Below are 27,785 nucleotides of genomic sequence, written 5' to 3' on the forward strand. Positions count from 1 at the left end.
TTTCTCATTTTAGTTCTCATTTATTGAGTAGAATCTGAAGGAAGAGAAATTAACTTTCAAAGTCAGAAAAATCGTCCTATCTCCCTGCTGCCATCTGACAAACACATTGAATTACATGTGATGCAAAAATATCACTCGCAAACATCTTTATTAACCTTTCCCTTAACCAACGGATGCGATGATCTGAGAAATACATTGAGATTCATAAGTCACATATCGATTTTTTCCATGATGTAGATATTTCCAAGGAAAGAAAATTTTTGTCTTCATTTCTCTTTCCTGCTTCATCATCCTTATAATGAGGATAATAATAACAATAATACACCACAGCCACAGCAACACCTGATCTGAGCCACATCTGTGACCTACGCCACAGCTCACAGCAACACCGAATCCATAACCCACAGAGCAAGGCCAGGGATCGAATCCACATCCTCATGGATACAAGTCAGGTTCATAACCCACTGAGCCACAGTGGAAACTCCAGATAATGGTGTTAAATCGTGGCAGCCCGAACTTATTGGAAAAACTCTGTCTTTGTGTTTGATACTATTTTCTATGTAATGACAAGGGGTTTGTATTCTTTTTGAAGCTGCCTCCCAATCAAGGGCATGGGTGTTGCTTGCCTATTCTGATGATGTCCGAGCATGGATATAGCCACAGATCCTCCCAGCATAGAGACATTTCTGCCTGGACACCGCACAGTGACTGAAAGTCTCTTGTCTTTCTTGTCTCTTGTGGTTACAAAGTGTGCACACGTTCCCTGGGGTGTAGGGTGCAGTGGGGAAGCTGCCTCAGTCGATAAAAGATAAATGTTTTTTCGAGAGCAAACACAGACACCACAGTCAAAATTGCCATGTGGGAATCCCACCACATCACCACTACACCTGCCATAAAACTGTCTGATACCCGAGGTCAAAAAGGGAAGGCTGGAGTTCCCATCGTGGCGCAGTGGTTAACACATCCAACTAGGAACTATGAGGTTGCGGGTTTGGTCTCTGGCCTTGCTCAGTGGATTAAGGATCTGGCATTGCCATGAGCTATGTTGTAGGTTTTAGATGTGGCTCGGATCCCGCGTTGCTGTGGCTCTGGTGTAGGCAGGTGGTTACAGCTCGGATTCGACCCCTAGCCTGGGAACCTCCATGTGCCGTGGGAGCGGCCCAAGAAATGGCAAAAAGACAAAAAAAAAAAAAAAAGGGGGGGGGAGAGGCACTATCTCTAGAATATCAGTTTTGTGCCTATTGCTGTTGGGGGCACTTTGGATGTAATCTCCTCTTGGAAAGTTTGAATTAAATGGATAAGGACAATAATTTATATACTATGTGCAGTGCCTATTTTTATACAGTTCGGTGGGCACTTGATCCAATATGACGGCTGTCCTTCTATGAAGAGGGGGCCACAGGCAGGAAGACCGAGTGAAGACTGAGGCAGAAATCAGAGCAATGCTGTATAAACCAAGGAAGTCCTGAGGCCACCAGAGCTGAAAGAGGCAAGGAAGGACCCTCTCCTGGGGGCCTTGGAAGGAGCATGGCCCTGCTGACACCTGGATATCTGGCTTCGAACCTCCAGAGTGTGAGAAATACCACCTCTGTTGTTTGAACACTCTTGAGTTTGTGTCAATTTGTTGTAGAAGCCCTAGGAAATTAAAACTGCAGCTGGAGGTGAAGGATCATTAAGACCCAGGGAGGCAGTGAAGCTGAGAATGTTAAGTGTTGGGGTTATGAGAAATAATCCTTTTCATTCTTTTTCTCTCTTTCTCACGTACATGCACATTCTTAAATGAAAAATTGCTCTGGGAATTCCCACTGTGGTTTAGCTGGTTAAGAACCCGACTAGTATCCCTTAGGATGTGGTTCAAGCCCTGGCCTCACTCAGTGGGTTAAGGATTCGATATGGCTGTGGTTGTGGTGTAAGCCAGCAGCTGCAGCTCTGATTCGAGCTGGGAACTTCCACATGCAGCAGGTGAGGCTCTAAAAATCAAAAATAAAAAAAAAAAGGAAAATTGTCCTGAAGAGTTCTTTTCAGTCTGTGGATGGCCTTGGGAAAGACAGAAGGAGAGAAGCTGGCCCCACTCTAGTGAATGAGAATGTGCACCATCTATGAACCATGTGAAGGAAATGGGTTGGAAGTTGGGAGCTCATGGACCATGGGAAGCAGGCTGTTAGGGTGCCACCTCCTGGGGGCACCCAGAGTATCCCTCCTGGGGAAGCAGGTGGCTTCAGGACACCTTTAGAAAGGCCACTGAGAGAGGAAACAACTGCCACAGCAGGGGACCACAGCAAAGGACCACAGCATAGGACCACCAGTCACTGCTACTGGAGCCTCAGGGCAGTAGGCAAATTCTCTAAATGTTAATTTTGGGGACATTAACCAGAAGGTGTAAAATTCTCCACACAAAAGCAGGAAAAGTCCCATTCTGACCCAGATTGATATAGGAACTGGGGAAAGCACATAACAGGAGTATTAGAGGATGAGGCGGATGCAGAGGATGCAGGAGGTCTGAACAGCACCAGTTGGGGACGGGGCTCTTCAGCAAAGTGGATCAAAGTTTCCCTGAGTCTTTACTGAGACAGGACAGTAGCTGAGACCTTAATGCCATACCAGTCTTTTTGTTTTGAGGCTTTTGTTTGTTCGTTTTTGCTTTGATTATGTCTTTCTCAGACGCAATTCCTTTTTATCCCAATCTTGGAACTTGCCTCCAGCCCTCTCCTTCCTTTCCTTCTCCTAGAACTCTCTGCCTCCGTCTCATTTCCATTTAAATGACATACTTAATTATAAGTATACTTAATTATTTTATTTTTATGGCTCATGCTAACTAGACTAGAAGCTTCGTGAAGGTAGGGGGATATTTATTGGCTCATCACTGTATCCCCCCAGCTCCCTGTCAACAAATACTATGAAGATTGCACCGAATATGGACACAAGTTGTTGGCATGGATTGAAAACTGGTGAAGACACTGCACATTCTAGATTGTTAAACTATATCAGAAACAACCAGGTAAATACATGTACTTCAGGGAGCTGCTTTGTAGATGCTGAGGGCTCTACTGTCACCATCTGTTTGTCCCCAAGTCATTTTTCCCTGTAGTATGGATGGACTTTACATTGATTTCCACTCAATACATTTATTATCTATAAACAGATATGTAAATCCACACTCACAGGGGCAGCTCGTCTTAGGAAGTCTTTAGCTTACTCCCCTCATCTTCATCAGCCTCTTCCATCCCAAACTATGCCTAATAAATATGAAATCTACACACAAATAGTTTTCTAGGCAAGTATGGCTTTAAGATTCGTCCCCTAAGGTACCAGTGCCAGGCAAATTACTACTCTTAATCCTTTGCATCCAAGCCAGGTCTGTGACCTACACCACAGCTCACCGCAACGCCGGATCCTTAACCCACTGAGCAAGGCCAGGGATCGAACCCACATCCTCATGAATCCTAGTCGGGTTCATTAACCACTGAGCCATGAAGGGGACTCCAAGAATTCTTGACTTTTCTGAAAACCTGCTGCCTAATTCAGTCAAAAGGAGATGCATTCAGGAGCGTGGAGCATGGAATCTTGGCATTTGATGCTGACATCCTTGCTGCCGTTTCCTCAGCTCCCATTTTTCAGTTAACAAATCTTTTGATGGTAGTTTCTTGGGGCAGCTCTACCTGATCCCTTGGTGCCACGACTTGATTCTTTTCCGGTGTGTCTGGCTAGGTTTTCATCATCAAATATTTCAATCTCCATAGGGCTCCTTAGGTGCCGGAATGGTGTAACCAAAATGCAAGAGTCTGGATGCTGAGAACAGGCTCTGAAGGTCACAGGATGGGAGTTGAGAGAATGGCTGTTTATGTCCTCTAGGGGTGTTCTTACCAATGCCAAGCCCCTCTAGTCTGTTACTGTCTCCGATTCGTCACCTGTGGAGGAAGATGAAGGGGCAGCTCTCCAGGGAAATCCAAACCCTCTTCCAGGGAATAATCTGGGTGACCCTTCAGGGAGTCCAGTGACCTCTGGGGACACTCTCAGGCTTCTTGCGTTTTCTCCAAAATCCAGTCCACGTACTCAACCACTCTGGTGTAGACACCTGGCCGCTCCCTTTGAGCACAGCCTTCACCCCAACTTGTGATGCCCACCAGATGCCAGACCTCGTTGTGTTTACAGGACAGGGGGCCCCCTGAATCTCCCTGTGACAGAGGGGGAAAAGAAAAGGCACACTGATCAGCTCAGACACTTCTCATCTTAAATATATTTTCCTAAGAGGAATGTCGCCTAAAATTCTCTCTCGGTCCTTGAACAAACATTAGGGAACCAGATCACTTACTTTCCCCCCAGTCTTTCCACATCAGATGTCAGAGTAAGGAAAACCAATCCACTGTATCCCCAGATCACTGCTTTAAAAAAAATGCATTAAACAGGGAGCTCCCTGGTGGTCTAGCGAGTTAAGGACCTGGTGTTGTCACTGCGGTGGCGCCATTCCATCCCTGGCCTGGTAACTTCCACCTGCCACAGGTGTGGCCCAAAAAGGGCATTAAACACTCTAATTTGAATATATTCCATTGGTTAGGAACAGTGTTACCTTACAAGCATCCTTCCCTCCTTCTTTGTAGCCTGCACAGATCATCTTATTGGTTATCTTGTGGCTTCTGTATCCTGCCTGGCATTCTTCATTTGTCACCAAGGGTATCTTGGCTTTTTGAAGAGTATTTTGTATTTTGTCTGAAAAAAAAATGGGGGTTTGTTAATGGGATAACCATATAAATATAGATATATGTATTTTGAATCAAAACCATACCTACCTAAAAATCTAGGAAGGAAAAAGTGTTAGGTTTGCCTCATAGACCTTCTATAATTAGAGTTAGAGACGACGTTCTTCTCACTTCTGATGGGTACCCTTTTGTGAACGTTAATTAAGTTCAAAATTCATTAGGGCTCTAACTGGAATTACCTCTCAGAGAAAATAACTGGCTAACAGGAGAGGGCTATTACTGAAACGTGCCAGGTTTCCTATTAAATGTCATTAAAAATAATGAGTATTTTAAAAGAGTGTCATATTTATGTATTTATTTATTTATTTTGCTTTGAGGGCAAATATGCAAGTTCCCGGGCTAGTGGTCAAATATGTACATGTATGTTCCCAGGCTAGGGGTCGAATCAGAGCTGCAGCTGCTGGCCTACACCACAGCCACAGCAATGCAGATCCAAGCCATGTCTGTGGCCTGCACCGCAGCTCACGGTAACACGGGATCCTTAACCCCCTGAGCGAGGCCAGGGATCGAACCCACATCCTCATGGATACAAGTTGGATGGTTTCCCCTGCACCACAGCAGGAACTCTGAGATTGTTGTATTTAAAGCTTCCAATCAAACAGATGTGGTTTCATCTTCACCTGAGTGCTTTGGTCCCTGCCTCTTTATTAAGAAGCTTCCTGCCTTTGAGAAATGTTATAGCTTCACTCTCCGGTTAGCCGCAGGACTTGGGACCGCAGAAAAGGTCCTGATTATGCTGTGTTCTGGATCTTTCGGTGGAGCACAGAGAGAAACATCATTGCTTACCTCTTAATTTTGTGTACCCCCATCCGGTCACCCAGCAATCTGTGTACATCACGTTTCTATCTCCTTTGGAAGGTAGGCATATGGGTCGCTGAGAATCTAAATTAAAAAAAATCACAGTTTAGTGATCAGAAACCAAGCACATTTTCTTTCCCAAGACAGACTCTCTTCTTGCACTTCCTAATATTTAATGTGTTCTCTTTCTTATCTTTGGCTTTTGCCTCCTTGTTATACATCGCCATTGCTCACGTTCGGCATCATCTGTCACATGTTCCAGGAGGAGGGGAGGAGGAAGAGACCAGCCATGCCTTCTTCACTATCGCCACCCCTCTCATGAGGTCTGTGACCCTGTGGAGATAGCTTCATTGTTGTGACCTGAAGTCCTGGCTTTCTGAAGCCGGAGGCTATCAGTCATCTTTCACATTCCAGTGGATTGTAAAAGTAGGCCATTCTGTGCATCTGAAGAAGCCTGAAGAAAACTTACCATTTCACCCACATCCCAAAATAAGATCCAGTCCCCAGGAAAGCCTGTCAGGTTTTTTTTTTTTTTTTAGGGCCACACCAGCGGCATTTGTAAGTTCCCAGGCTAGGGGTTAAATTGATGCTATAGCTACTGACCTATGCCACAGCCATAGGAATGCAGGATCCGAGCCTTGTCTGCAATCTACACCACAGCTCACGGCAATGCTGGATCCTTAACCCAGTGAGCGAGGCCAGGGATGGAACCCGCATCCTCATGGATACTAGTTGGATTGGTTTCCACTGCGCCCCTGCATGTCAGTCTTAAGACTAGCTTTGCAGCCCATTTGCCTTTCATGATAATGACACCTGGGGAGATCGCCACGGTTGAGCCATGAACCATGGTGGTGTGAGACATCCTCTCCACGTCATCACTGTAGGTGACTTTCCATTTCAAATCTTCCATACCTGTGTAATTAATGGTTGTTTCCAGTTTCAGCAAGGCAATATCATATCCAGTTTCTGCTGCTTCAAACTGATCATGAATGATTACTTCTTGAACCCCAAAGAAAAATGTATCCTCTTTTATTTCTGATTGATTTAAAATGCCACTATACACACGCAAAATTCTAGGTGACTCTACCCTAAGGAGGAAAGAATCGAGGAAAAGAAAATTTCTTTACCAAATAATTTGCAGGCATTTGAGGGACATTGCTAGTTAACTGACTAACTATCTAATATTTTCTGCCATGGTGGGCTTTTAGGTGGAAAGGAGTGATTTCATGCTGATTTTTCAGTTACATATTCCTCTTATATGGAAGGTCCTGGGCTGGCATTTACTTTATATAAAACACATGAAAACCAATACATTTTCTGCCCTCCAAGACAGACAGACAGACACACACACACACACACACACACCCCACCCATGAAGAGTTCTGGGTTTTAGCTGAACTCTATTGTTGATGGGCTATGACTGAACTGAACTTGAACTTTCTGTACTCCATTTTCCCATGTGTCAAAGGTAAAGGAGCCTACTGACCTCAAATGTACCTTTGAGTTCTAATATATGAGTAAGATGCATACTGATGAATTGAACTTACAAACACACACAATTATGTCTGGGAACAACTCAGAAGACAATGAGAGAGAGAGAGAAGGGAGGAGGGGGAGGCAAAGGTGAGGCAAGCAAGAGGGAAGGAGAGGGAGAATAAGTGGGAAATCAGATCCCAGGAATGGGGAATTCTCTTGGAGTTCCATTCGGGGCCCATTCTCAAGACAATGCAGAGAAGATGGGATGCCCTTAATAGGAAATAAGAAGACCTCCCTGGGAGGGGGGTGTGTGTGTGGAAATGGAAACGTGGAAGAGTGTGCCGTCAAACAGCCACCTGTTCTGATGCCGATGGACAAGAGTGGCTCTTTCTTTTTGCTTTTTTTCCCCCACTAAAGACAGAAAACTCATTTGGCAAATAGGACAATTTACATCTTTAAAGATGTACAAAAACACTAGGGATCGATTTACTGTATGTGGGAGCATGCGAATGAATAAAACAGTAATCGTACTGACTCGTTGAAACAATGAGCAGCTGTCAATATCCACTGGTTTCCAATGATGGAGCCTCCACACAGGTGTCTCTGGGTGGGTGATGTGATGTGCACAGTTATCTGCCACGGCCACTCCCCAAGAACAGACTTGGTTCCTCCAACAATTCTGGGCTTGATTTTGGTTGTACATGCTACAATAGAAGGACTTCCATGAGTAACTTCCTAGCTCTTCATTGGTCATCAGTAGTTATGTTCCCTCAAGCACACGGGGAAGAAAAGCTTCCCTGGATTCAATCATCTACCATGCCCTTGACATGGAGACAGTTTAGAATCAAGTTGGCAAAGCACAACATGCAGATAAAAACTGACTGAGGGAGTCACCTTGTAGTTGCACACCCCCAAATGCCTCATCTGGAACTGAGACAGTCTTACCCTCCCCATGATGATAATGCCAATGGTTCTTCTAAAGCAGTGGTGCCAAGGGTGCCTCCCAGACCAACAGCATCACCTGGGAATTTGTGAGAAATGCAAATTCTGGAGCCTAGTGAATTAGAAGCTCTATTAATGGACCCCAGCCATCTGAGTGGTTTTTGTTTGTTTGTTTGTTTGTTTTTTTAGGGCCGCACCTGAGGCATATGGAAGTTCCCAGACTATGGATCAAATTGGAGGTACAGCTGCCAGCCTACGCCACAGCTCATGGCAATGCCAGATCCTTAACCCACTGAGGGAAGCTAGGGATTGAATCCGCATTCTCATGAATCCTAGTCAGGTTCCTTAACTGCTGAGCCGTGAAGGGAACTCCAGTCATTTGAGATTTAATCAGTCCTGCCAACATTGGAGAACTACAGTTACAAAGAAAAGGTCAGCACCTCCCACTAAGTTTGGAGCCTTTGTCTAATTCCTCTCCATCCCCTTCTGCTCAGGCTGCCCTTTGGTCCCAGTCGCTCCTGTTCCACCCACATCCAAGCCTGGCTGCTCTTCTGTTTGTGAACTGCTTCTGCCCTTTGATCTTGTTGACAGATTGGGGTTTTTCTGCTCAACTCTTGATATTTCCAAGGACTCTGATTCAAATTCATCCCCTCTGTTTCTGTCTTGTTTTAAAAAATTAATAGGTCATCAGCCACTAAAATATGTTATGAACAACTCATCAAGGACCTCACTGGGAGTTCCCATGTGGGATACCCGACTAGTATCCATGAGGACTTGGGTTCCAAACCTGGCCTCACTTAGTGGGTTAAAGATCTGGTGTTGCCACAAGCTGTGGTGTAGGTCACATATGTGGCTCAGATCTGGCATTGCTGTGGCTGTGGTGTAGGCTAGTGGCTGCAGCTCCAATTTGACCCCTGGCCTGGGAACTTCCATATGCCTTGGACCCTAAAAAGACCAAAAAAAGAAAAAAAAAGACCTTATTGAGATGAATTATAGGTCTTGCTGTTCATTCTATTTGGTTTCTCAGGTCAAACAAAATCCTGAAAATACATGTGTTTCTCAATTCAAACAAAATGCTGAAAATAGCCTTAGGTTTTGTGTTAGGAGATGTTTCTTTGGATGGCAATTGTTCTGTGCCTTCAGAAATTACAGCATAGACCGATGACAGTACAAGAGAGGATAAGTATCTCAGGCAGATATTCCCTCTCATATTACAGTGTTATTTTGTCTAATGTAGTGCAGCAAAACCCAATTATCTGGTTTCACATATTTCAGAAGTTTCACTAAAAAGACACAAGATTTTATTTTCTTATATCTTATATTTTCTGCTTTAGCTATCCATCTAAGCTATATATTCTATAACCTCTAGAGACCAGAGTCCATAGATTCGTTAGAAAAGAACAAAATAAGGAAGGAAAGTAGAGAATGGATTCTATAATTTAAGGGATAAGCACTGGTTCTCATTTTTTAAGCTACATCAACATCACTAACAAGAGAATTTGCTGCATCCTTTCTACTGCATAGTAGTGCCAAGACAATAGAATTATTGTAAATGCTCCTTCTTGTCTTGGGTAAATTTATTGTAAGAAAAATGCATGGCATACAGCTTGACTGTCTTTTTAAAGAAGCTTGGACCCTCCCCCAAGGTTCCCATCAGAGCCCCTCTAAACTCTAGAAAGGCATAATTTCCTAGCCAGGACGGTAATAGTGAACACAATATAATATGGTATGCTCTACAAAACAGGTTCTCAGAAGTTAAGGATTTATTCACCTCGCCCATATTTCTGACACCAAAGATTTTCATACTTAGAAAACTATTACAAAGCATAATTACCACTTCCATTGCACTCATTAAATCTCAGTGGCAACTAAGTTTATACTGCATGATAATGTTGGGCAGCGAGCAATGAAACTCTAAAACCATGCAACCTATATAAATCAATGAGTATTAAAGTTGTAATAGGTTATTACAATAATTTATGGAAGAGTGTGTGTTAGGCTCTTTCCTGCTTCACCCCTTTGACAATGTTGCTTGGCTACCAACCGTCTTCTCTACCAGGCTCAAAAATTAGCTACTGGAATGGAAGCAGAGCTAAGCTGATGTGTACTATCATTTTTATGTTATTATAGGTCCTGTTTGATAACAGACAATCTTTTTATTTCTACCCTACCATACTCATTGCTACAAATTAATAAGGTTTTACTGTAACTTTGGCTAATAATAAGCATGCAGAAAGAACACTTATTTGCAGGAAATCTAAAGCCCTGGAGAAGGAGCTACTTGACTGTTTCTTCAATAGATAATGGAAATTTCCACACACGTGATGATTATTTATATTTCGATGAAAGATCAAGTAACAGCCAATGTAAAAAAATGAGTCATCTGATTAATCAAGATGCTGGTTGATATTTTAATCATAAAGGATAATCAGAAAGATCGTTGACCCTGATAACAAGAATCAGACATAAAAATGGTGCCTGTGCCTGAGTCCCCGCAGGATATACTGGTTGTGTCGATGAAGTCAGATGACAAATAAAACATTCAATCAATACTCGGGAATGCAAAGGTTAGTCAGGGTCCAATATTTATTTATTTATTTTTTGTCTTTTGTCTTTTTTTTTAGGGCTACACCTGCGGCACATGTAGGTTCCCAGGCTAGGGGTCAAATAGGAGCTGTAGCTGCTGGCCTATACCAGAGCCACAGCAATGCCAGATCCGAGCTGCGCCTGTGACCTACACCACAGCTTATGGCAACGCCAGATCCTTAACCCACTGATCGAGGCCAGGGATCGAACCCGAAGCCTCATGGTTCCTAGTCATCTCTGCTGCCTTCCAACAGGAACGCCCAATATTTATCTTTAAAACAGGTCAGCCGGGGTGATAGTAGTGAAAATAACAGAAAATTGCACTTAAATTCCTTATTTTACTGGTTTTCTTCCTTCTGTGGCTATTATTTTTTTATTCATATCTAAGCTTTATGTAAAACAAGAACATCTATGTATAGAACTAGTACATCTTAAAATTGGAAAACACACTTAAACCAGAAAACAAAAGTTTGATTTCATATCAAATATAATTAAAAATTTCTCCTTGAGTTACAACATATGTCTTAGTCAAAGATTGAACTTTGCTGTGGCTGTTATTGACTCTCTAAATCATGACATATTTGGTATAAAATAACTCCTTCAGGTGTATTTTTTCACCTGACATCAAACTCACCATTATCCATTTTACACAACCTTAAGGTATATCCAGAGATGCTTCCTCTCCCATGAAGTATTTTAGTTGGCGATCCATTTGAAGAAAGTTTTAAGTAGCATTTACCCCTGCAGGTTGGAAACAAAATGGTATAAACATAAGGCACCTCTTAAAATACCTCTCAAAGAGATGGGGCAGGAGCATCTATGGAACTCGTTATATGTCTTACTTCCCTCCGTTGCAAGATTCTTGAGATGGAGAATAGGTGAAAAATTGGCAGCGGATGGTGTTAGTACATGTTTTTTGGCAGGCTTCATGCCCGTTCTCACCAACAATGTCCAGTTCTTCTCCCAGGAATTCAGTGTCATGGTAGAATGAAGAATGGCAGAACACTAGGCAGCAAAGCACACATCTGAGGTGAGATGCACAAACTTAGCCCCCCCCTTTTTTTCCTATTTTTCTTTTTTTGGCTACACCTGTGGCATACAGAAATTCCTGCAGCATACGGGCTAGGAATAGAATTGGAGCTGCAGCCTTTGCTACAGCCACGGCAAAGCAGAATCCTTAACCCACTGATCGAGGACAGGGATCAAACCTGCAACCTCATTGACACTAAGTCAGGTTCTTAACCCAATGAGATACAGAGAGCTCCCAGCCCCCATTTGTTGACCTCAAGCAGGACAAAGCGTTTTCACTGTTTACCTGGGATGCTGTGCCGGCAGTTTTGTAGGCTAAAACCAGAAAAAGCTTTGTTCTTCCTAATGCGTGTGCTTGGCAATCCACTATTAGATGTTTTAAGCAGACAAAGATTTCTAACAGTAAAAAAGGGAAATACAGATAGATCATATACAACATATCAAAGAAGAAATTTTTATAGCACATTTAGATGTCAGCTCCTGTTGGCATTTACTAAGGAAGATTTTCCCATTTTGAGAGGACTCTTCTTAAACCACTGTCAGACTCCATGATCCATAGGTTGTAGACACATTTTCAAAACTAAACCACCTGCCTCCACACAAATTTTCTGAGCTTGCTCTAATCAACATCACTGTTCCTGGCACCTTCCTTTTTTATTTTTTTCTTGCAACTCTCCCAGTAAATGTCAAACATTCAAAAATTTTCATGCTACCTAGAGTTGCTATTGGCTTAGACAGGGATAAGCAAAATCCAGCACAGGCTCCATACCAGGCGGTATCTTTCTGGGAGGAAGTAACTTTTCTAATTAGCACAAAAATCATAGTCTAGAGCAGAGCTTTCCAGTAGAATTTTCTGCAATGGCAGAAATATTCCATGTCTATGGCAGCTAATACACTAGCCACTAGGCAGCCATACACTGGCTAATACAGCTGAGGAAATGAAAGTTTAGTTTTATTTAATACTTATTCATTTAAATTTAAGAAGCCGAGCCTTGGCTTGCAGTACCCATATTCCTCTCTCACCCTGTAATGAGGATCAGATGTATTGCTCCTTTTATAGGTATTGATTGGCAGTTTCATAAAAACAAGAAGGAAAAATAAAAAGTAGTGATTAAGACAAAATAACCATTACAAAGGCATCTTTCTAAGTTCTTAAATTTATAATGCTTCAAGGCTCCATCTTTGACCTCCTTTCATCTCTGACTGTGTTCCATTCTTTGATGGTCTCACCAGTTTCAGTGGCATTACTCAGCAGTTGTATCCTGGTGACACCCAAGCACAGATCTAGAGCATAAACCTCTCATAATTCCGGACTTCTCTTTCTAACCCTCAAGTTAGCATTTCTCTCTGCTCTCAGCTCCTTAGGAAATCTTTCCTCATCTCTTCTTTGCCATTTCTATCTTTCCAATTTTCTTGGGCCAAAAATCTTGGAGCTAGCACTGATTCTTTGCTTCATAGCCAGCAATAAATCCATCGGCAAATCTTACTGGCATTACATTGACAACATATCCCCGTCTGATCACTCTCTTTTCCTTCCACTCTAGTCCAAGGAGGGCAGGGTTTCTATCTGTTTAGTTTGTTAATGGTATCCCCTTATGTAGACCCATGCTGGGAAAATGAAAGTAACATAGAGCGCCGTGTGACAAAACTAGTACTTCTTGAATTATACCCTCACTCAATTAAAAAAAAATCAGTCTTGCTTGATGGACAGGAACTCAAGGGCCTACCTCTGGGGACCCTCTCCCCAACAATAAATAGCCATATCAAGCAAATGCAGAGAGCTCTGACAATTCAGATTCAGACAACACATAGAATCAAAATATTTAAGCCAACAATCTTAAGATTTCTTTTTTTTTTAGTGAATTTGGTGAATGGGGGGAAGCAACCCCAGCAAATATCCCTTTGATGATCACAGCAATTTCCTGTGCTTTATTATGGTTTCCTGTGTTAATACCCATTCATAGGGAAACAGGGTCTAAATTCTCAGACCTCCCTCCACCCTTCCACCCAATTCTGTTGATGAAGGCTGTCATCTCCAGCCCTCTGCACTTTGGATTTGCCACATCACTGATATTCTGAGCTCTTTCTATTCCATGCTCAAGACTCTTCAACCAAGCATTGGATTAAGATGCCTCTGAATGACCATTCTTATTTTCTTCATCCCATTCAGAACTAGCTGAAGGCAGAGACCTCCCTAAGCTAAAGAAACGCAAGAGTCCCAGGTAACACTGGCTCTGCTATCAGTAGGTGGAGAATGGAAAGAAAGAGGGATTAGTTACTCTTTTTTTGAAACTTTCATCTACCCTATGCAGGCATCTAGATGAAATTTGTAGTTGCTCAGAATTTTTAGTGATGGGTTTTGATCAGCTATTTTTTTTGGGGGGCGGTTTGGTTGAGTGTTTCGGTTTTTTTCATTATTTATAGAATTTTTTATGACTCGGTTATATTTATAGTTGTACAATTGTTTAGTTTTTGTTTGTCTGTTTGTTTGTCTTTTTAGGGCCACACTTGCTGCATATGGAAGTTCCCAGGCTAGGGGTTAAATTGGAGCCACAGCTGCAGGCCTACGCCACAGCCACAGCAACACCAGAGCTGAGCTCCTTCTTCGACCTACATCGCAGTTTGCGACAACACCAGATCCTTAATCCACTGAGTGAGGCCAGGGATTGAACCTGCATCCTCATGAATACTGGTTGGGTTCTTAACCTGCTGAGCCACAACAGGAACTCCTGATCAGCGGTTTTAAAAGACAACACACGACACTTAAGCTTAGCTCCTTACCTTTCAGATTCTGTTGGCCACTCTTGAGAAAAGAAGGTAAAAAACAAACAGTTGGGATGGTGAGTACAAATGCTACGGCAGACAAAGGCATCCGGAGCCATAACACTGTCAATGTTACTGTCTGCAAACACTGTTGTAGGGAAAATGTCCCTGATACAAGCTGTACCACAGAAGAAAGCATGTTAAGGAAATCGATTCACCAGTAGCCTCAGTAAAATCCCATCTTTTGTCAATTCCAGGTGAAAAGTTTGTTGGGGATGAGCAAAGGGTGAATAGGCAGAACGCAGGGATTTTAGGGTTCTGGAAACACTCGGAATGATATGCTAGCAACGGAAACATGCCATCATATATTTGTCCAAACCCACAGAATGTACAACCCCCAGAGGGAATCATAATGTACACTGTGGACTTTGGGTGATTATGATGTGTCAGCTTAGGTTCATCAGCTGTAACAAATGTACCATCTGGTGGGAGGTGCTGACAATGGGGGAGGCTGTGTGTGTGTCTAAACAGGGGAATATGGGAAACCTTTACAATGTCCCCTAAATTTTGCTGTGAACCTAAAATTGCATTAAAGAAGTAAGATCTTTTTTCTTTTTTTTTTGTCTTTTTTTTTGTCTTTTCTAGGGCTGTACCTGCGGCATATGGAGGTTCCCAGGCTAGGGGTCTAATCGGAACTGCAGCTGCAGGCCTACACCGCAGCCACAGCAACGCGGGATAGGAGCCGTATCTGCAACCTACACCACAGCTCAGGGCAACGCTGGATCCTTAACCCACTGAGGAAGGCCAGGGATCAAACCCACATTCTCATGGCTCCTAGTCAGGTTCGTTGCCACTGAGTCACAATGGGAACTCCTAAAATATAAGCTTTAATCTTATAGAATATAATAAAATATTTCACATGAGGAAGGTGAAAGATCATTGGGCCCATTTCATCAGTGAACACAAACTGGTATCTGCAGGTAGGTCTGGCGTACACATCAGCACTTACTATTTAGTGGCCAAAGTACCTTGTTAAGAAAATAATAGTTACCCAGATTAGAAAGTGCACAGGACTTCAGTGAAAATCCAGACACCACGTCAGTGAGCTTCTTTATACTGGTTGGTATCCCTGTTTGGGTGTACTTCAATAGGCAAACGTTGCTAAATAAAGACAAAAGTGGAAAAACACTTTTATCCCTCCTAATGCAAGTAGGGAAAAACATAAGATAATGAGAAATTCCCATGTACAGATGGCCTGGATATGATAGCTAAAGAATTGTTCTGAATAGCCTTGATGTGAGAGACTGGACAGCTGACCTTGGGTCCCCGCTCTGCTAGGATCTGGTAATCCTATGAATTTGGTCAACTTTATTTTTTCATCAGTAAAATGACAGCTTTAGATGGATGCCGATATGAAGAATAGGAGAGTGAGAACGAATGACTTCTCCAGCTCTTCTCAATTTCAGCATTTTAATTTTTTTTTTTTTTTTTTGCCACACCCACATCACACAGAGGTTCCCAAGGCCAGGGACTGAACCAGCACCGCAGCAGTGACAACACCGGATCCAGTGACAACCACCAGGCCACCAGGGAACTCCAGTGTTTTAACTTTTTTTATAATGCCTAGCAACTCCCAATTTCCTGCCTTGCTGTGCACGTTGTGTTGAGTCCTAGATGTAAAGCATGTAAAAGGATGTAGCTTGAGCTGAGCTAAAGACAAGCCATGACAGCTTCATTATTATTTTGAGGATTTCGTTTTGTGTTATCATTGGTATTCTTTAAATAAATCTTTGATGCTTTATTTCTATTCATCTCCTTTTTATGAATGTATATAGCAGAATGGTAAAATCCAAATACTAGTCATTTGAACCTGTCTGTCCTCATTAGATTTCGGATAAGTGTAGTTTCCTATACAAATCCAGAACATCTCAAATATTTCCTTTTTTTTTTCTTTTTATGGCTACACTGGCAAAATATGGAAGTTCCCAGGCTAGGGGTTGAATTGGAGCTGCAGCTGCCAGCCTACACCACAGCCATAGCAAAGTGGCATTCTAGCCACGTCTGTGACCTACACCACAGCTCACGGCAACACCAGATCCTTAACCTACTAAGCGAGGCCAGGGATTGAACCAGCATTCTCATGGATACTAGTCAGGTTCTAAACCTGCTAAGCCACAATGGGAACTCCTCAAATATTTCCAAGTGAAAAGGTTAATGATATTTTTCCCTAAAAATATTTTTTAGAGAAAACAGATTGATCAATTACAGATCAGTCTTTTCATATTCTTAGACAACGGATTTATCCCTGGAATATTTCAAAATCCAGGAGGGGGCAGATTTCAAAATATTTCGCATGGATTTCAGTTTCTTTGTCTCAGGTGGGGAACTGCTATTTGGAAGCATATTTGAGTAGATTTTTTTTTTTTTTTTTTTGGTTCTGTATGTTCGTACTATAGCATCCTTTTGGCTGGGAATGGAACTTTCAGACCAGTTGTAAGTGTTTCAAAATTGCCAACTTAAAAATGTAGTACCCTTTAAATTAGCTCAGAGATGGATTAAACATTTTTATAAGCATGATTAAAACACAGATTCCGTGCTGTAAAATGAAATGCATCCAAGTTGGACTTCAAATGCATTTTCCATCAAGGAAACTGTAAGTACTTATTATAGAACATCTCGTAGGGGTTAGAAGTAAATGTTGGCATGAAGCTGATGGAAAAAGTTTAATAAATCCCATTTTGTTTTCCACTGGATAAACTAAGGTCCTTGGGCTCAGCCTGCAGCTCACTCACCGATGCTTGACGCTTGGAAAGTGCCTGGTTGCATATGTAAAAAAGTGGCAGTGCATGTCATTGGTGCATCTTTCTTGACATTCCTGAGCACTCTTGCTAACAGAGCTGTTATAGTTCACGCCCTTCATGTCTAGGTCTACATAAACATTTGTGTTGCAAGCTGGAAATAAAATCAGAGAATACGGTTATCTTCCAGACGTGTGCAAGTCTGATAGTTCTTATCTTATCAACTCTCCTTCCAGACTTATTCTTTCAACTCTTTCACCACTCTTCCTCAGAAGTCTTTTAGGCTTTGTTTTTGTTTTGGCTGTGCCCATGGCCTTCGGAAGTTCCTCGGCCAGGGATCCAGCCTGCACCTCAGCAGCGACCGGAGCCACAAGAGGGATAATGGCAGATCCTTAACCTGAGGAAACTCCAGAGGTTCTTTCGATTAATTAATTGATTTTGCTCTTTAGGCCCAAGGCATATGGAAGTTCTTGGGCTAGGGGTCGAATTGGAGCTGCAGCTGCCAGTCTATACCACAGCCACAGTAACATCAGATCCAAGCCATGTCTGAGAACTACACCACAGCTCATGGCAACACCAGATGCTTAACCCACTGAGTGAGGCCAGGGATCAAACTTGCATCCTCGTTCATACCAGTCAGGTTCTTAACCCACTGAGCCACAAAGGGAACCCCCTTAAGTTTTCTTTTAATCCACTTAATTCCTACTCTCACATGGAAACAGTAAGAGAATGCCAATGTTCTTCTCCTGCTGTGGTGATATTAGATTTAAAAATTTCTGTTTCAATTATATGAACTGGCCTCTCTTGTCTCCTTAACTTCACTGATTGATTGATTCACTAATTAACCTATTCTAATATCTTTTCCACAATTAAGACGTGTCATCTTAACCTTTATAGCTGCTTCCTTAGAAGTGGATTAAATGTGTAATAAGGACTTCCATATAAAACTTTAAGCCAGGAGGGAGAAAGAAAATAAACGAATAATGGCCTATGTCATTAGATATGTCCTTTGAGAGAAATTTTAATGAATACTATATAGGGCATATGCTAGTTTTTTGCTCTATCTGGAAAGAACTTCATTAGGAGATTTTACTGCCCCATATTGGTTTTTGTTTTTTTTCACAACCATAAAACCATACCCGATGTAACTGCATGTACACATCAGAAAAACTCATACATATGTATCAATTCTAGCAAGACATCTTACCACTTATTTGGTGTGAGCATTGCTTGAAAGAATATCCAGAAATTGCTCCCGCCATATTCAGCATTGGCAGTGTTTCCGTAACACTGTCTTTCAGGGTGCAAGTAAACCTGTTTTTTCAGAAATAACTTCATTGGGTAAAAATGTATATTTTACAATGATGGGTCTTTAGGTCAGCCCACAGAGAATCAGAAAAGGAAACAAACACCTCTATCTCAAGCCAAAACAAATATTTTCTCAGCAAGACTGTGAGTTTGTTTTCATTCCAACATCCCAACATTCAGAAGATCACATGTGAAATTGACAGAACTCTGTAAACCAACTATAATGGGGAAAAAAAAAAAAAGGTAACATACACATATGGACATGTAGATAGATAAAACCAGAGACCTCTTTGTTTTCATTTTAAAACTTTAGTCATGAATTAGGTACAATATGAAACTCACTGTATTAGGATAAATTAGATTATTTGCTCAGATTAAAAAAAGATAAATAAAAGATCACATAAGATTCTCCTTCTTAACAGGAAACAGGAGTTTGTGGAACTGTGACCTGTTGGTCAAATGCAGCTCTCTGCCTGTTTCTGTACAGTTCATGAGCTAAGAATGGTGTGTGTGTGTGTGTGTGTATAATTATTATTTTTTTTGTCTTTTTTGTCCTTTTATGGCCACACTCGTGGTATATGGAGGTTCCCAGGCTAGGAGTCTAATCAGAGCTGTAGCTGCCGGCCTGTGCCAGAGCCACAGCAACGCCAGATCAGTGGCATGTCTGCGACCTACACCACAGCTCACGGCAACGCCAGATCCTTAACTCACTGAGCGAGGCCAGGGATTGAACCCGAAACCTCATGGCTCCTAGTCAGATTCATTTCTGCTGTGCCACAACAGGAACTCTCGGTTTGTATATTTTTACATTTTATATGATTATATAAGTATTTATGCAATATCTTTATTAATTGCTATGAATTCTATTTGGGGGACAATTACATTGATATAAAGGGATTCTTGTGAAATTTGTAACGTTTTTGGTGTAGGATAATGTATGTTGAGATATTTAGGAGTGAAGTGTTGGGATGGTTTCAAATTATTCCAAATGGTTAGACATCTATATGTACACAGATATGGAAAAGCAAAAATGGCCAAAAGCCTTGGTGGTGACAGGGAATCACTGCACTATCCTTTCAAATTATCTTTATAAATAATGAATTTTTTTCTATTAAAACAATTGAGGGAAAAGCACCCTTTTAAATAATGTCAACTATCAATAAGCAGTTGAAAAGCAAAGAACCAAAATGACTAAGGGGCATAAAGGTAGAGAAAAACAAGACGGTATCATTAATATCAAGACCACAAAAGAGGTTGGGAAGTCCACAGTGAGGGGCCTGTCTGTTCCTGCTGATCTGCCTAAACACTATCCTTTTTTTTTTCGGATACATTTAATATTTCAACTGAAGGAAATGTATTTTCCAATTGCTACATTAAATTTTATAAAAAGGAAGACAGCAATGTATTGTAGGCAATTGTTGTATAAAGTCTGTTTCCTCTATGTAGAAAAGCAAACATTTACCACTTGGTAGGATCTTCAGATTCAGCCATAAAAGTGAAGAGCAAGCACCGCGGATGGTGGGTGCAGACCACCTGGCAGTGCTTGGCACTGGGCGTGAAAACAACAGCAATGTCTCCTCCATGAAAGTAGGTATCTTGGAACAGCTTGGTCATACATTCTGGGATGTAATACATGACACATGTTATTTAGATTTTAGTGGGCACATAGCTAATCAGGTAATAATCTCACAAGGGCAAGCTTAACAGGAAATATGTCCGAACTTGGAAATCAGGGCAACCAACACTTTCAGTTTATCGGATAAGAAGCCTCAGAAAGAAAAGAAAATCGCTAAATGGCACATGTGCCTCAACGGGATAGTGCTTAGGAATGATTGCCATGGGGACTTGGGTGCTTTGTGGGTAACGGATTCGTTTCTCAGATCTTAACTGGCAAAACTGCTTTCTGGGACCCCCATCCAGATCTAGAATGACCTCTGCTTTTCCCTTTCCCCGTTGCTCCTCCGTGTCCAACCTCCATGTTTATATGAAACAAAGGCTCCACAGTGACCATCTTCAGGTGGCCTGACGGCCCTGGATGTGATAGGGTACCACATCACGCCACTATTTTAAATGGACCAGTTCAATTGACCTAGAACACTACGTAAATTCCTCGTCCACGATGCAGTGATTGGATATTTCTGTACAATCCAAAATGATCATCAGGACAAGTCTAGTTACCCTCTGTCACCATACAAAGATATTACTTAATTATTGACTACTTTCCCCCCACTGTACATTTCACAATCATGACTTATTTATTTTGCAACTGCAAGTCTGTACCCCAATCTCCCTCACCTATTTCTCTGCCCCCCTTACCAGCCTCCCCTCCAGCAACCACCCATGTGTTCTGTGTTTCTATGACTCTGTTTCCGTTTCATTATGTTTGTCCATTTGTTTTGTTTTTTCTTTAGGACAACCTAATATAGTGTGGTAGGCCAATTATAGTTCAAAAACAAACAAATTCATAAAAAAAGAGATCAGATTTGTGGTTACCAGAGGCAGGCATTGGAAGAAAGGGGAATTGGATAAAGATAGGTGAAAGGTACAAACTCCAAGTTATAAGATAAATTAAATTCTAAAGACATAATGTCACAACATGATAAATAAAATTAACACTGAGTATGTTATATATGAAAGTTGTTAAGAGAGTAAATACCAGGAGTTCACATCATAAGGAAAACATTAATTTTTTCTATTTCTTTAATGTTGTATCTAAATGAGATGATGGATGCTCACTAATTTTTTTGTGGTGGTCTTTTCAGGATGTATGTTAGTCAAAGCATTATGCTGTTCGCCTTAAACTTATACAGTGTTATATGTCCACTATATCATAATAAAACTGGAGGAAAAACAAAAACCAGATAAATAAATGGGCCATTTTAGTAAGAGGAACTTTAGACTCTTGGAAAAATGAAGCCCCTTCCACTGAAACCCCTTCCACTGAAACCAGTTAAAAATACAAACATGTCTTCAGAGTTCCCGTCGTGGCGCAGTGGTTAACGAATCCGACTAGGAACCATGAGGTGGCGGGTTCAATCCCTGCCCTTGCTCAGTGGGTTAAGGACCTGGCGTTGCCATGAGCTGTGGTGTAGGTTGCAGACGCGGCTCGGATCCCGTTGCTGTGGCTCTGGTGTAGGCCGGTGGCTACAGCTCCAATTCGACCCCTAGCCTGGGAACCTCCATATGCCGCAGGAGCGGCCCAAGAAATAGCAAGAAGACCAAAAAAAAAAAAAAAAAAACAAACAAAGCTAAGTTGCATACAATTGAAATTTTCTTCTTTTTCTAGAAAGAGATATCAAATATTCCAGATTGTGGATTTTTAGGTCATTGTTATTTAGTCACTGAATATAAGTGTTATAGTTTTTAATCTTGTTATCTTTTCACTGACAAATACTACAATCTAGCCCTTGGTGTTTTTAATATAAAAATAAATATATTTGGACAGAATAAAATACAACAAATTTATTTTAGCAACAACAAAATTGATAAAATTAAAAATAAGTAATTTTTATTGTAGTAACAATCAACACATATGTGGAAAAATATGCAAGTAAAAAACAACTGAAATTATCACTAGAGGCCTATAAGATGTAGAAGTCCATGGACTTGGATGGTAGGAAATTTCATCTTCATTTTCACTAACTTCTATCTGAAATATGACATATCTTTCCGTTATTAATGTAAGAACAAACTGCAATAGCGTTCACAGTATGTGTGCCTTTGTCATAATAAAAATCACAAATTGAAAAAGAAAACACTACAGTTTTGCAGATATCTCAAAACACCACTTCTACTCATTACTAGTTTGATGGTAATTGCTCTGCGGTTTTAGACCCACCACAAAATTCTGTTACCTAATGTGTTAATAAGAAGCAAAAAGAACACCTATTTCTACATCAATTTTTTTTTACATTTTAATTAACTATATTTCAATATAATTTATTTCTTTGGTAATCCTGTGAATTTGTACCTTACTTCTTTGAAAATGTTATTCTGAGGGTGGAGTCCAGTTTGCTAGTCTGCCAAAGGGATCCAGGAAGAAGAGTCAAGGACCCTGCCACAGACTCTCCTTAAAAATCCACCTTCTTGGGGGTAAAACTTTCTCCTCTCCCCAAGCTCTGTGTTGCTTCCAAAGGACCTGGAGGGCAACCTCGAATCAATGGAGGGTCTGCTGCACCTCGAAGTAGTCCCACTGATCAGGAAACCCCACCTCTTGGAGCAAAGAAACACGCTATCTTAAAATGTTACTTTTTGAGTTCCCCTTGTGGCTTGGAATCCGACTGGTATCCATGAGAAACACGCTATCTTAAAATGTTACTTTTTGAGTTCCCCTTGTGGCTTGGAATCCGACTGGTATCCATGAGGAGGAGGGTTCCATCCCTGGCCTCGCTCAGTGGGTTGGGGATCCAGCATGGCTGTGAGCTGTGGTGTAGGTTGCAGACGCTGCTCAGATCCCATGTTGCTGTGGCTGTCAGTATAGGCCAGCAGCTACAGCTCCAATTCCACCCCTAGCCTGGGAACTTCCATGTGCCATGGGTGTGGCCCTAAAAAAGCAAAATAAATAAGTAAATAAAATGTTACTTTTAAGAAGTTTGGTAAATTAAACAGAGTTTATATATTTAATATAGGTGTGGAATTTCTGAAAACATGCCCCCTACCAATGGGATCATTTATTTTTGCAAGGCTGAAAGATTTTCAAAAGCCAAATACAGCTTCTTAGTGCCAGTAAAAAGTGGTTTACCTGTTTTTTTGGATGAATTAGAAAGTGCTTTTTTTGTATAATATTGATTTTATTCCAGACTTCTTACTCATAGAATTTATCAACTCAACTAATTTATGCGCTAGTTTTTTGGATTTTTCTAGAAACATAATCATATCATCCATAAACAATGAGAGTTTTATTTCTTTCTAGTCCTTTACTTTTTATTCCTTTTCTTTTCTTACTGCAGTGACAAGGACCTCAAGTGTCAAGTTTAAGGTAAGTAATGCTGAGCAATCTTGTCTTATCCTCAATTTCTAGGGAAAATTTTCAATATTTCACTATTAAGTATTAGATTTCTTAAAAATTTTTTGTTTTAGATTTTAGTCTGTTTGTTTTAATACATCCTTTAACAGACAAGGAAGTTCCCTTCTATCTCCGGTTTGCTAAGAATTTTTACCACAAAAAAATTTTATCATATGCTTTCTTGCACATATTTTTAAAATTATTATTTTTATTGTAACAATATACACATCTCCAGAACTTTTTCATCTTCCCCAGCTGAACGTCTGTACCCATGAAATGCTTACTCTCCACCCTTCCTGTGCCCAAGCCCTGGCAAACATCGTTCTACTTTATATCTCTATGAGATTGACTATTTTACATAACTTACAAAGTGGAATCATATAGTGTCTGTTGTTTTGTGACTGGCTCATTTCACTTAGCACATCCTCAAATTTCGTCCATTTTGTGGCATATGTCAGAACTTCCTTCCTTTTTAAACTGGATAATGTTTCATTACTAGTGTGTGCACAGACCACATTTTGTTTATCCGTTAATTCGTTGATGGATACTTGGGTTGTTTCTACCCTTTGGTTATTGTGAATAATGCTGTTATCAATATATCTTTTTTAATTTCTGCTTTCATTTTTGGGGGTGTAAGCCTAAAAGTGGTTCATCCATTGATTTTTGAACACTAATTATTCATTCCTGGAATAAACCCAAATTTGTGACAATGCAATCATCATTTTGTTTTTATTTTAATGCACTGCTGGGTTAAGTTTGGTAATTTTTGTTTTTAATAATTGCATCTATGCTCATGAAGAAAAATGGCCTATGATTTATCAAAATGTCATAATATCCCTGTCTTAATATCCTCACCAGGTTTTGGTATCAAGATTACATTGACCTTATAAAATGTTTTAGAGACTCGTAAGTTAATCTTCCCCTAACATGTTTGCTTTTCATTTAGTTAATTTCTATTTTGTTTATTTTTTCTTCCTAGCTTTTTTACATTTAATTTGCTATTCTCCTTCTATCTTCTTAAGGTGGATTCTTCTTCTTCTTCTTCTTCTTTTTTTTTTTTTAATGTCTTTTTGCCTTTTCTAGGGCCGCTCCCATGGCATATGGAGGTTCCCAGGATAGGGGTCTAATCAGAGCTACAGTTGCCAGCCTACGCCAGAGCCACAGCAATGCAAGATCCAAGCTTCGCCTGTGACCCCCACCACAGCTTACAGCAACGCTGGATCCTTAACCCACCGAGCGAGTCCAGGGATCGAACCCATAACCTCATGGTTTCTAGTCGGATTTGTTAACCACTGAGCCATGACTGGAACTGCTTAAGGTGGATTCTTATGTCATTAATTTTTACCATTTTCCTATTCTAATATATAACTCTAAGTGTACATACTTGATTTTAGCACTGATTCAGCTACATCCCAAAGTTTTGATAAGCCATGTTTTCATTATCATTCAATTCAATATATTTTCTCATTTCCATTGTGATTTCTTCTTTGACCTATATTTATTTAAAAGGTCATTATTTAATTTTTCAAAAATTTGGGATTTTCCAGTTGTCTTTTCATTAGCTCAATTCCATTGTAATTGGATAGCTTGCTCTGTATAATTTTAATCCTGTAAAATTTGTTGAGACTTGCTTTAGGGCCTTTTATGTGGTCAATTTTTGTAAATGTTCTATATGTATATGTTCCAAAATGTTCAAAATATGTCCACTGAGTTAGCACTGACCTATCAATTAAATTACAATACTATTTCATAATGATGATAATGAAGGAATATAATAACCTGAACAAGAAACTCGTCACAAAGAAAAATGAAATTGTGAAATGTAGTGAAATTTATTTTATTTTAAATCTCTTTACTAGACTTACCATTTTTCACATACACCAGAATAAAAGTTTACTGTGCATTAAATGCTAGCAACAATAGCAGAAATTAAATGTAATATATGTAAGTTATTTTTTAAAGGAATGCTTAAGCTTTCATTTTAAATAAAGAATAAACATGGGGCTAAAAATACTTGTACTGATATATCCTTCTCAATATTGATTAAGTAATTTGTAAACAAATTTAGTGGACCTGATGTAAAGTGGCGAACTCACAGCAGTGGTTAAATTATTGAACTACATAAACTATGTAGGAATATTTGCATATTATTTTTCAGTTCAAAATTGCTTGTGTGTGTATGTGCTGCATTGAACTGACTTTCTTTTGGAAAATAATCAATGAGACAAATCAAGATGGCTGCTTTTAAATGTTGCTCTTAAATATCATTAAAACGTGTGATGAAGATTTAGATATAAATATAGTACAGATGTGGATATAGATAGAGACATAGATTCTTACTTACAATTCCTTCACCTCAGTTTCCTTCCTGCTTTGGAAAACCTTGAAGGCTTAAGAAAAAAATAAAAGGATTGTATTTCCTTCCCTAGAGTGATTGCATGGAATCCTCCCACATCCATGGAGATAATAGTGTGATTTCCCTCTATGGGCTTATGCTCTCCTGTAACATAATCCATAAGTCAAGGAATCAAATTATTTCCAGTCAATACTAAAGATAAAGCTCTACTTACCACCAGAAACTGAGGCAAATAAAATGAAATGTACCATTTGATATAATAAAATCATCCTACAAAAAGAAAAATACACATTGATTTAGAACATAAAACATGAATTTATAATTTACTGACATCAGATTTACAAGAAATATGGAGGGAAAGGAATAGTTGACTCAATAGTGTTCACAGAGTCCCTATCATAATGCTGACTTTTATTTCACCCCAGTCCTAGAATTTTCCTCAGCATGGTTGTATGTGCAGTGGTCAGCATGTTTGTGACTGGGAAGAGCCAAGGACTGAGAGGGAAGGGACCCCTCACTCCCACCCCACATCCATCCCCTCCCCGACCCCTCTCCGCTGCCTCCAGCTCACCTGTCAATCAGAAATTTCTCATGGCCACCATCTGCATCTGACCCTCTCTCTACCCCAATTTTTCCATTCTTATCTTCTCTTCCAATTTATTTTCTTTCTTTCCATCTTTGAAGTTTTTCTTTTCTGTAGCTATCAAAAAAGCTATAACTGATTTTCTACCTACAAAATTTTCTATTTAAAAAATTATCTTACAATATATTCTTAGGTTGTCTTGTTCTCCTATCAGTGTTTTATTCCCACAAAGCACTGAACTAACAGCTCTAAGAAAAACCTGAGACCAATCAAGTCTTCTGACTTTTTCCTATTGCTTTTTTTTCTTTTTTTTTTTTTTTGTCTTTTGTCCTTTTAGGGCTGCGTCCATGGCATGTGGAGGTTCCCAGGCTAGGGATCTAATCAGAGCTATTGCTGCTGGCCTACGCCAGAGCCACAGCAGCGCCAGATCTACACCACAGCTCACGGCAACGTCGGATCCTTAACCCACTGAGAGAGGCGAGGGATCGAACCCCCAACCTCATGGTTCCTAGTTGGATTCGTTTCCACTGTGCCACGACGGGAACTCCTCATATTGCTTTTGAATACCTTTTTAATTTGTAAAACACTTGCTATTGAGTTCAAGCTATTAGTCCTCTTCCACTATGCACCTCCTCTCAAATTTCTCATGGATATTAACTAAAAACCTCCAAAATGTTAAATCAGACACATTTTAAAAATCATTTTCTATTGAAAATTAAAAAATACCCCTCCCTCAAAATACCAAAGCTCATGGTAGAAAAAGGCATTTCAAGCAATAAATGCTTAGGAGAAACCTTAAACAATAACTTTTGAGATCATACCTGAAACACCTTGTTTGCTGCAATTCTTAATGTTTTTCTTCTTCCAAAATGGTCTTCATCCTTCTCTAAATGAGCTTTTACAGGTACTGTTCACTTAACTTTAATATTTACTTTTACTGCTTCCTCATGTGATGTAACATGGTCTCTTTGTACAGCATGCCTGTGAAAGTCCTTAAAATCTTTGCATATCAAACACATACCTTGGTAAAGGCGCTTGCTTTTTCAATACATCTTTTTTTTCCTCTTATTTTACTTTGTTTTCCAACAAGTGACACACAGAGAGAAGCCTGGAGAACTTGAGTTTGCCTGTCTGTCTTAGCAGTTGGGCAAATTTACAATTAGTATACCTGCTGGCCAAAGCTGCACTTAACCACAGTTTCAAATATCAACTGTTAATCATTAATTCCAGCCTAACTTGAGTCTCCCCACCCCCAGCCCCCAACCCGCCCCATCTAAAAAGGAAACAAGGGCAGTCAGATGGATTTGCCAACGCGCAGTACAGCAGAGAAACGAAACTCAGCTGTTGGGGGTTTGTGGGGCATGTAGAAAGTAAAAGGCTCTGC

General features: G+C 40.4%; 1 protein-coding gene across 2 annotated transcripts; it reads right to left on the minus strand.

The window, feature by feature from the left end:
- Nucleotides 1-27,562, minus strand: F11 (coagulation factor XI). 2 transcript variants are annotated; one of them, XM_085003909.1, is made up of 15 exons: nt 27,423-27,562; nt 26,033-26,088; nt 19,920-20,076; nt 18,357-18,463; nt 17,144-17,303; nt 15,403-15,512; nt 14,370-14,529; nt 11,875-11,984; nt 11,402-11,564; nt 11,194-11,300; nt 7,567-7,735; nt 6,468-6,643; nt 5,544-5,639; nt 4,568-4,707; nt 1-4,175 (listed from the first exon to the last, which is right to left on the minus strand). In XM_085003909.1, exons 2-15 carry the CDS (start codon nt 26,085-26,087, stop codon nt 4,014-4,016), a joined length of 1,872 nt encoding a protein of 623 aa, XP_084860035.1. In that variant the 5' UTR covers nt 26,088; nt 27,423-27,562; the 3' UTR covers nt 1-4,013. The 2 variants fall into 2 exon arrangements, with proteins under 2 accessions (XP_084860035.1, XP_020933439.1); XM_021077780.2 differs by having other exon boundaries at nt 27,223-27,562.
- Nucleotides 27,563-27,785: the final 223 nt, after the last annotated feature.

The sequence above is a fragment of the Sus scrofa genome, chromosome 17 (assembly GCF_054392235.1).
Source record: "Sus scrofa isolate SSC_HxYL_T2T_F1_AM1 chromosome 17, Sscrofa_HxYL_maternal_Yorkshire_Landrace_v2.0, whole genome shotgun sequence".
Lineage (NCBI taxonomy): Eukaryota > Metazoa > Chordata > Mammalia > Artiodactyla > Suidae > Sus > Sus scrofa.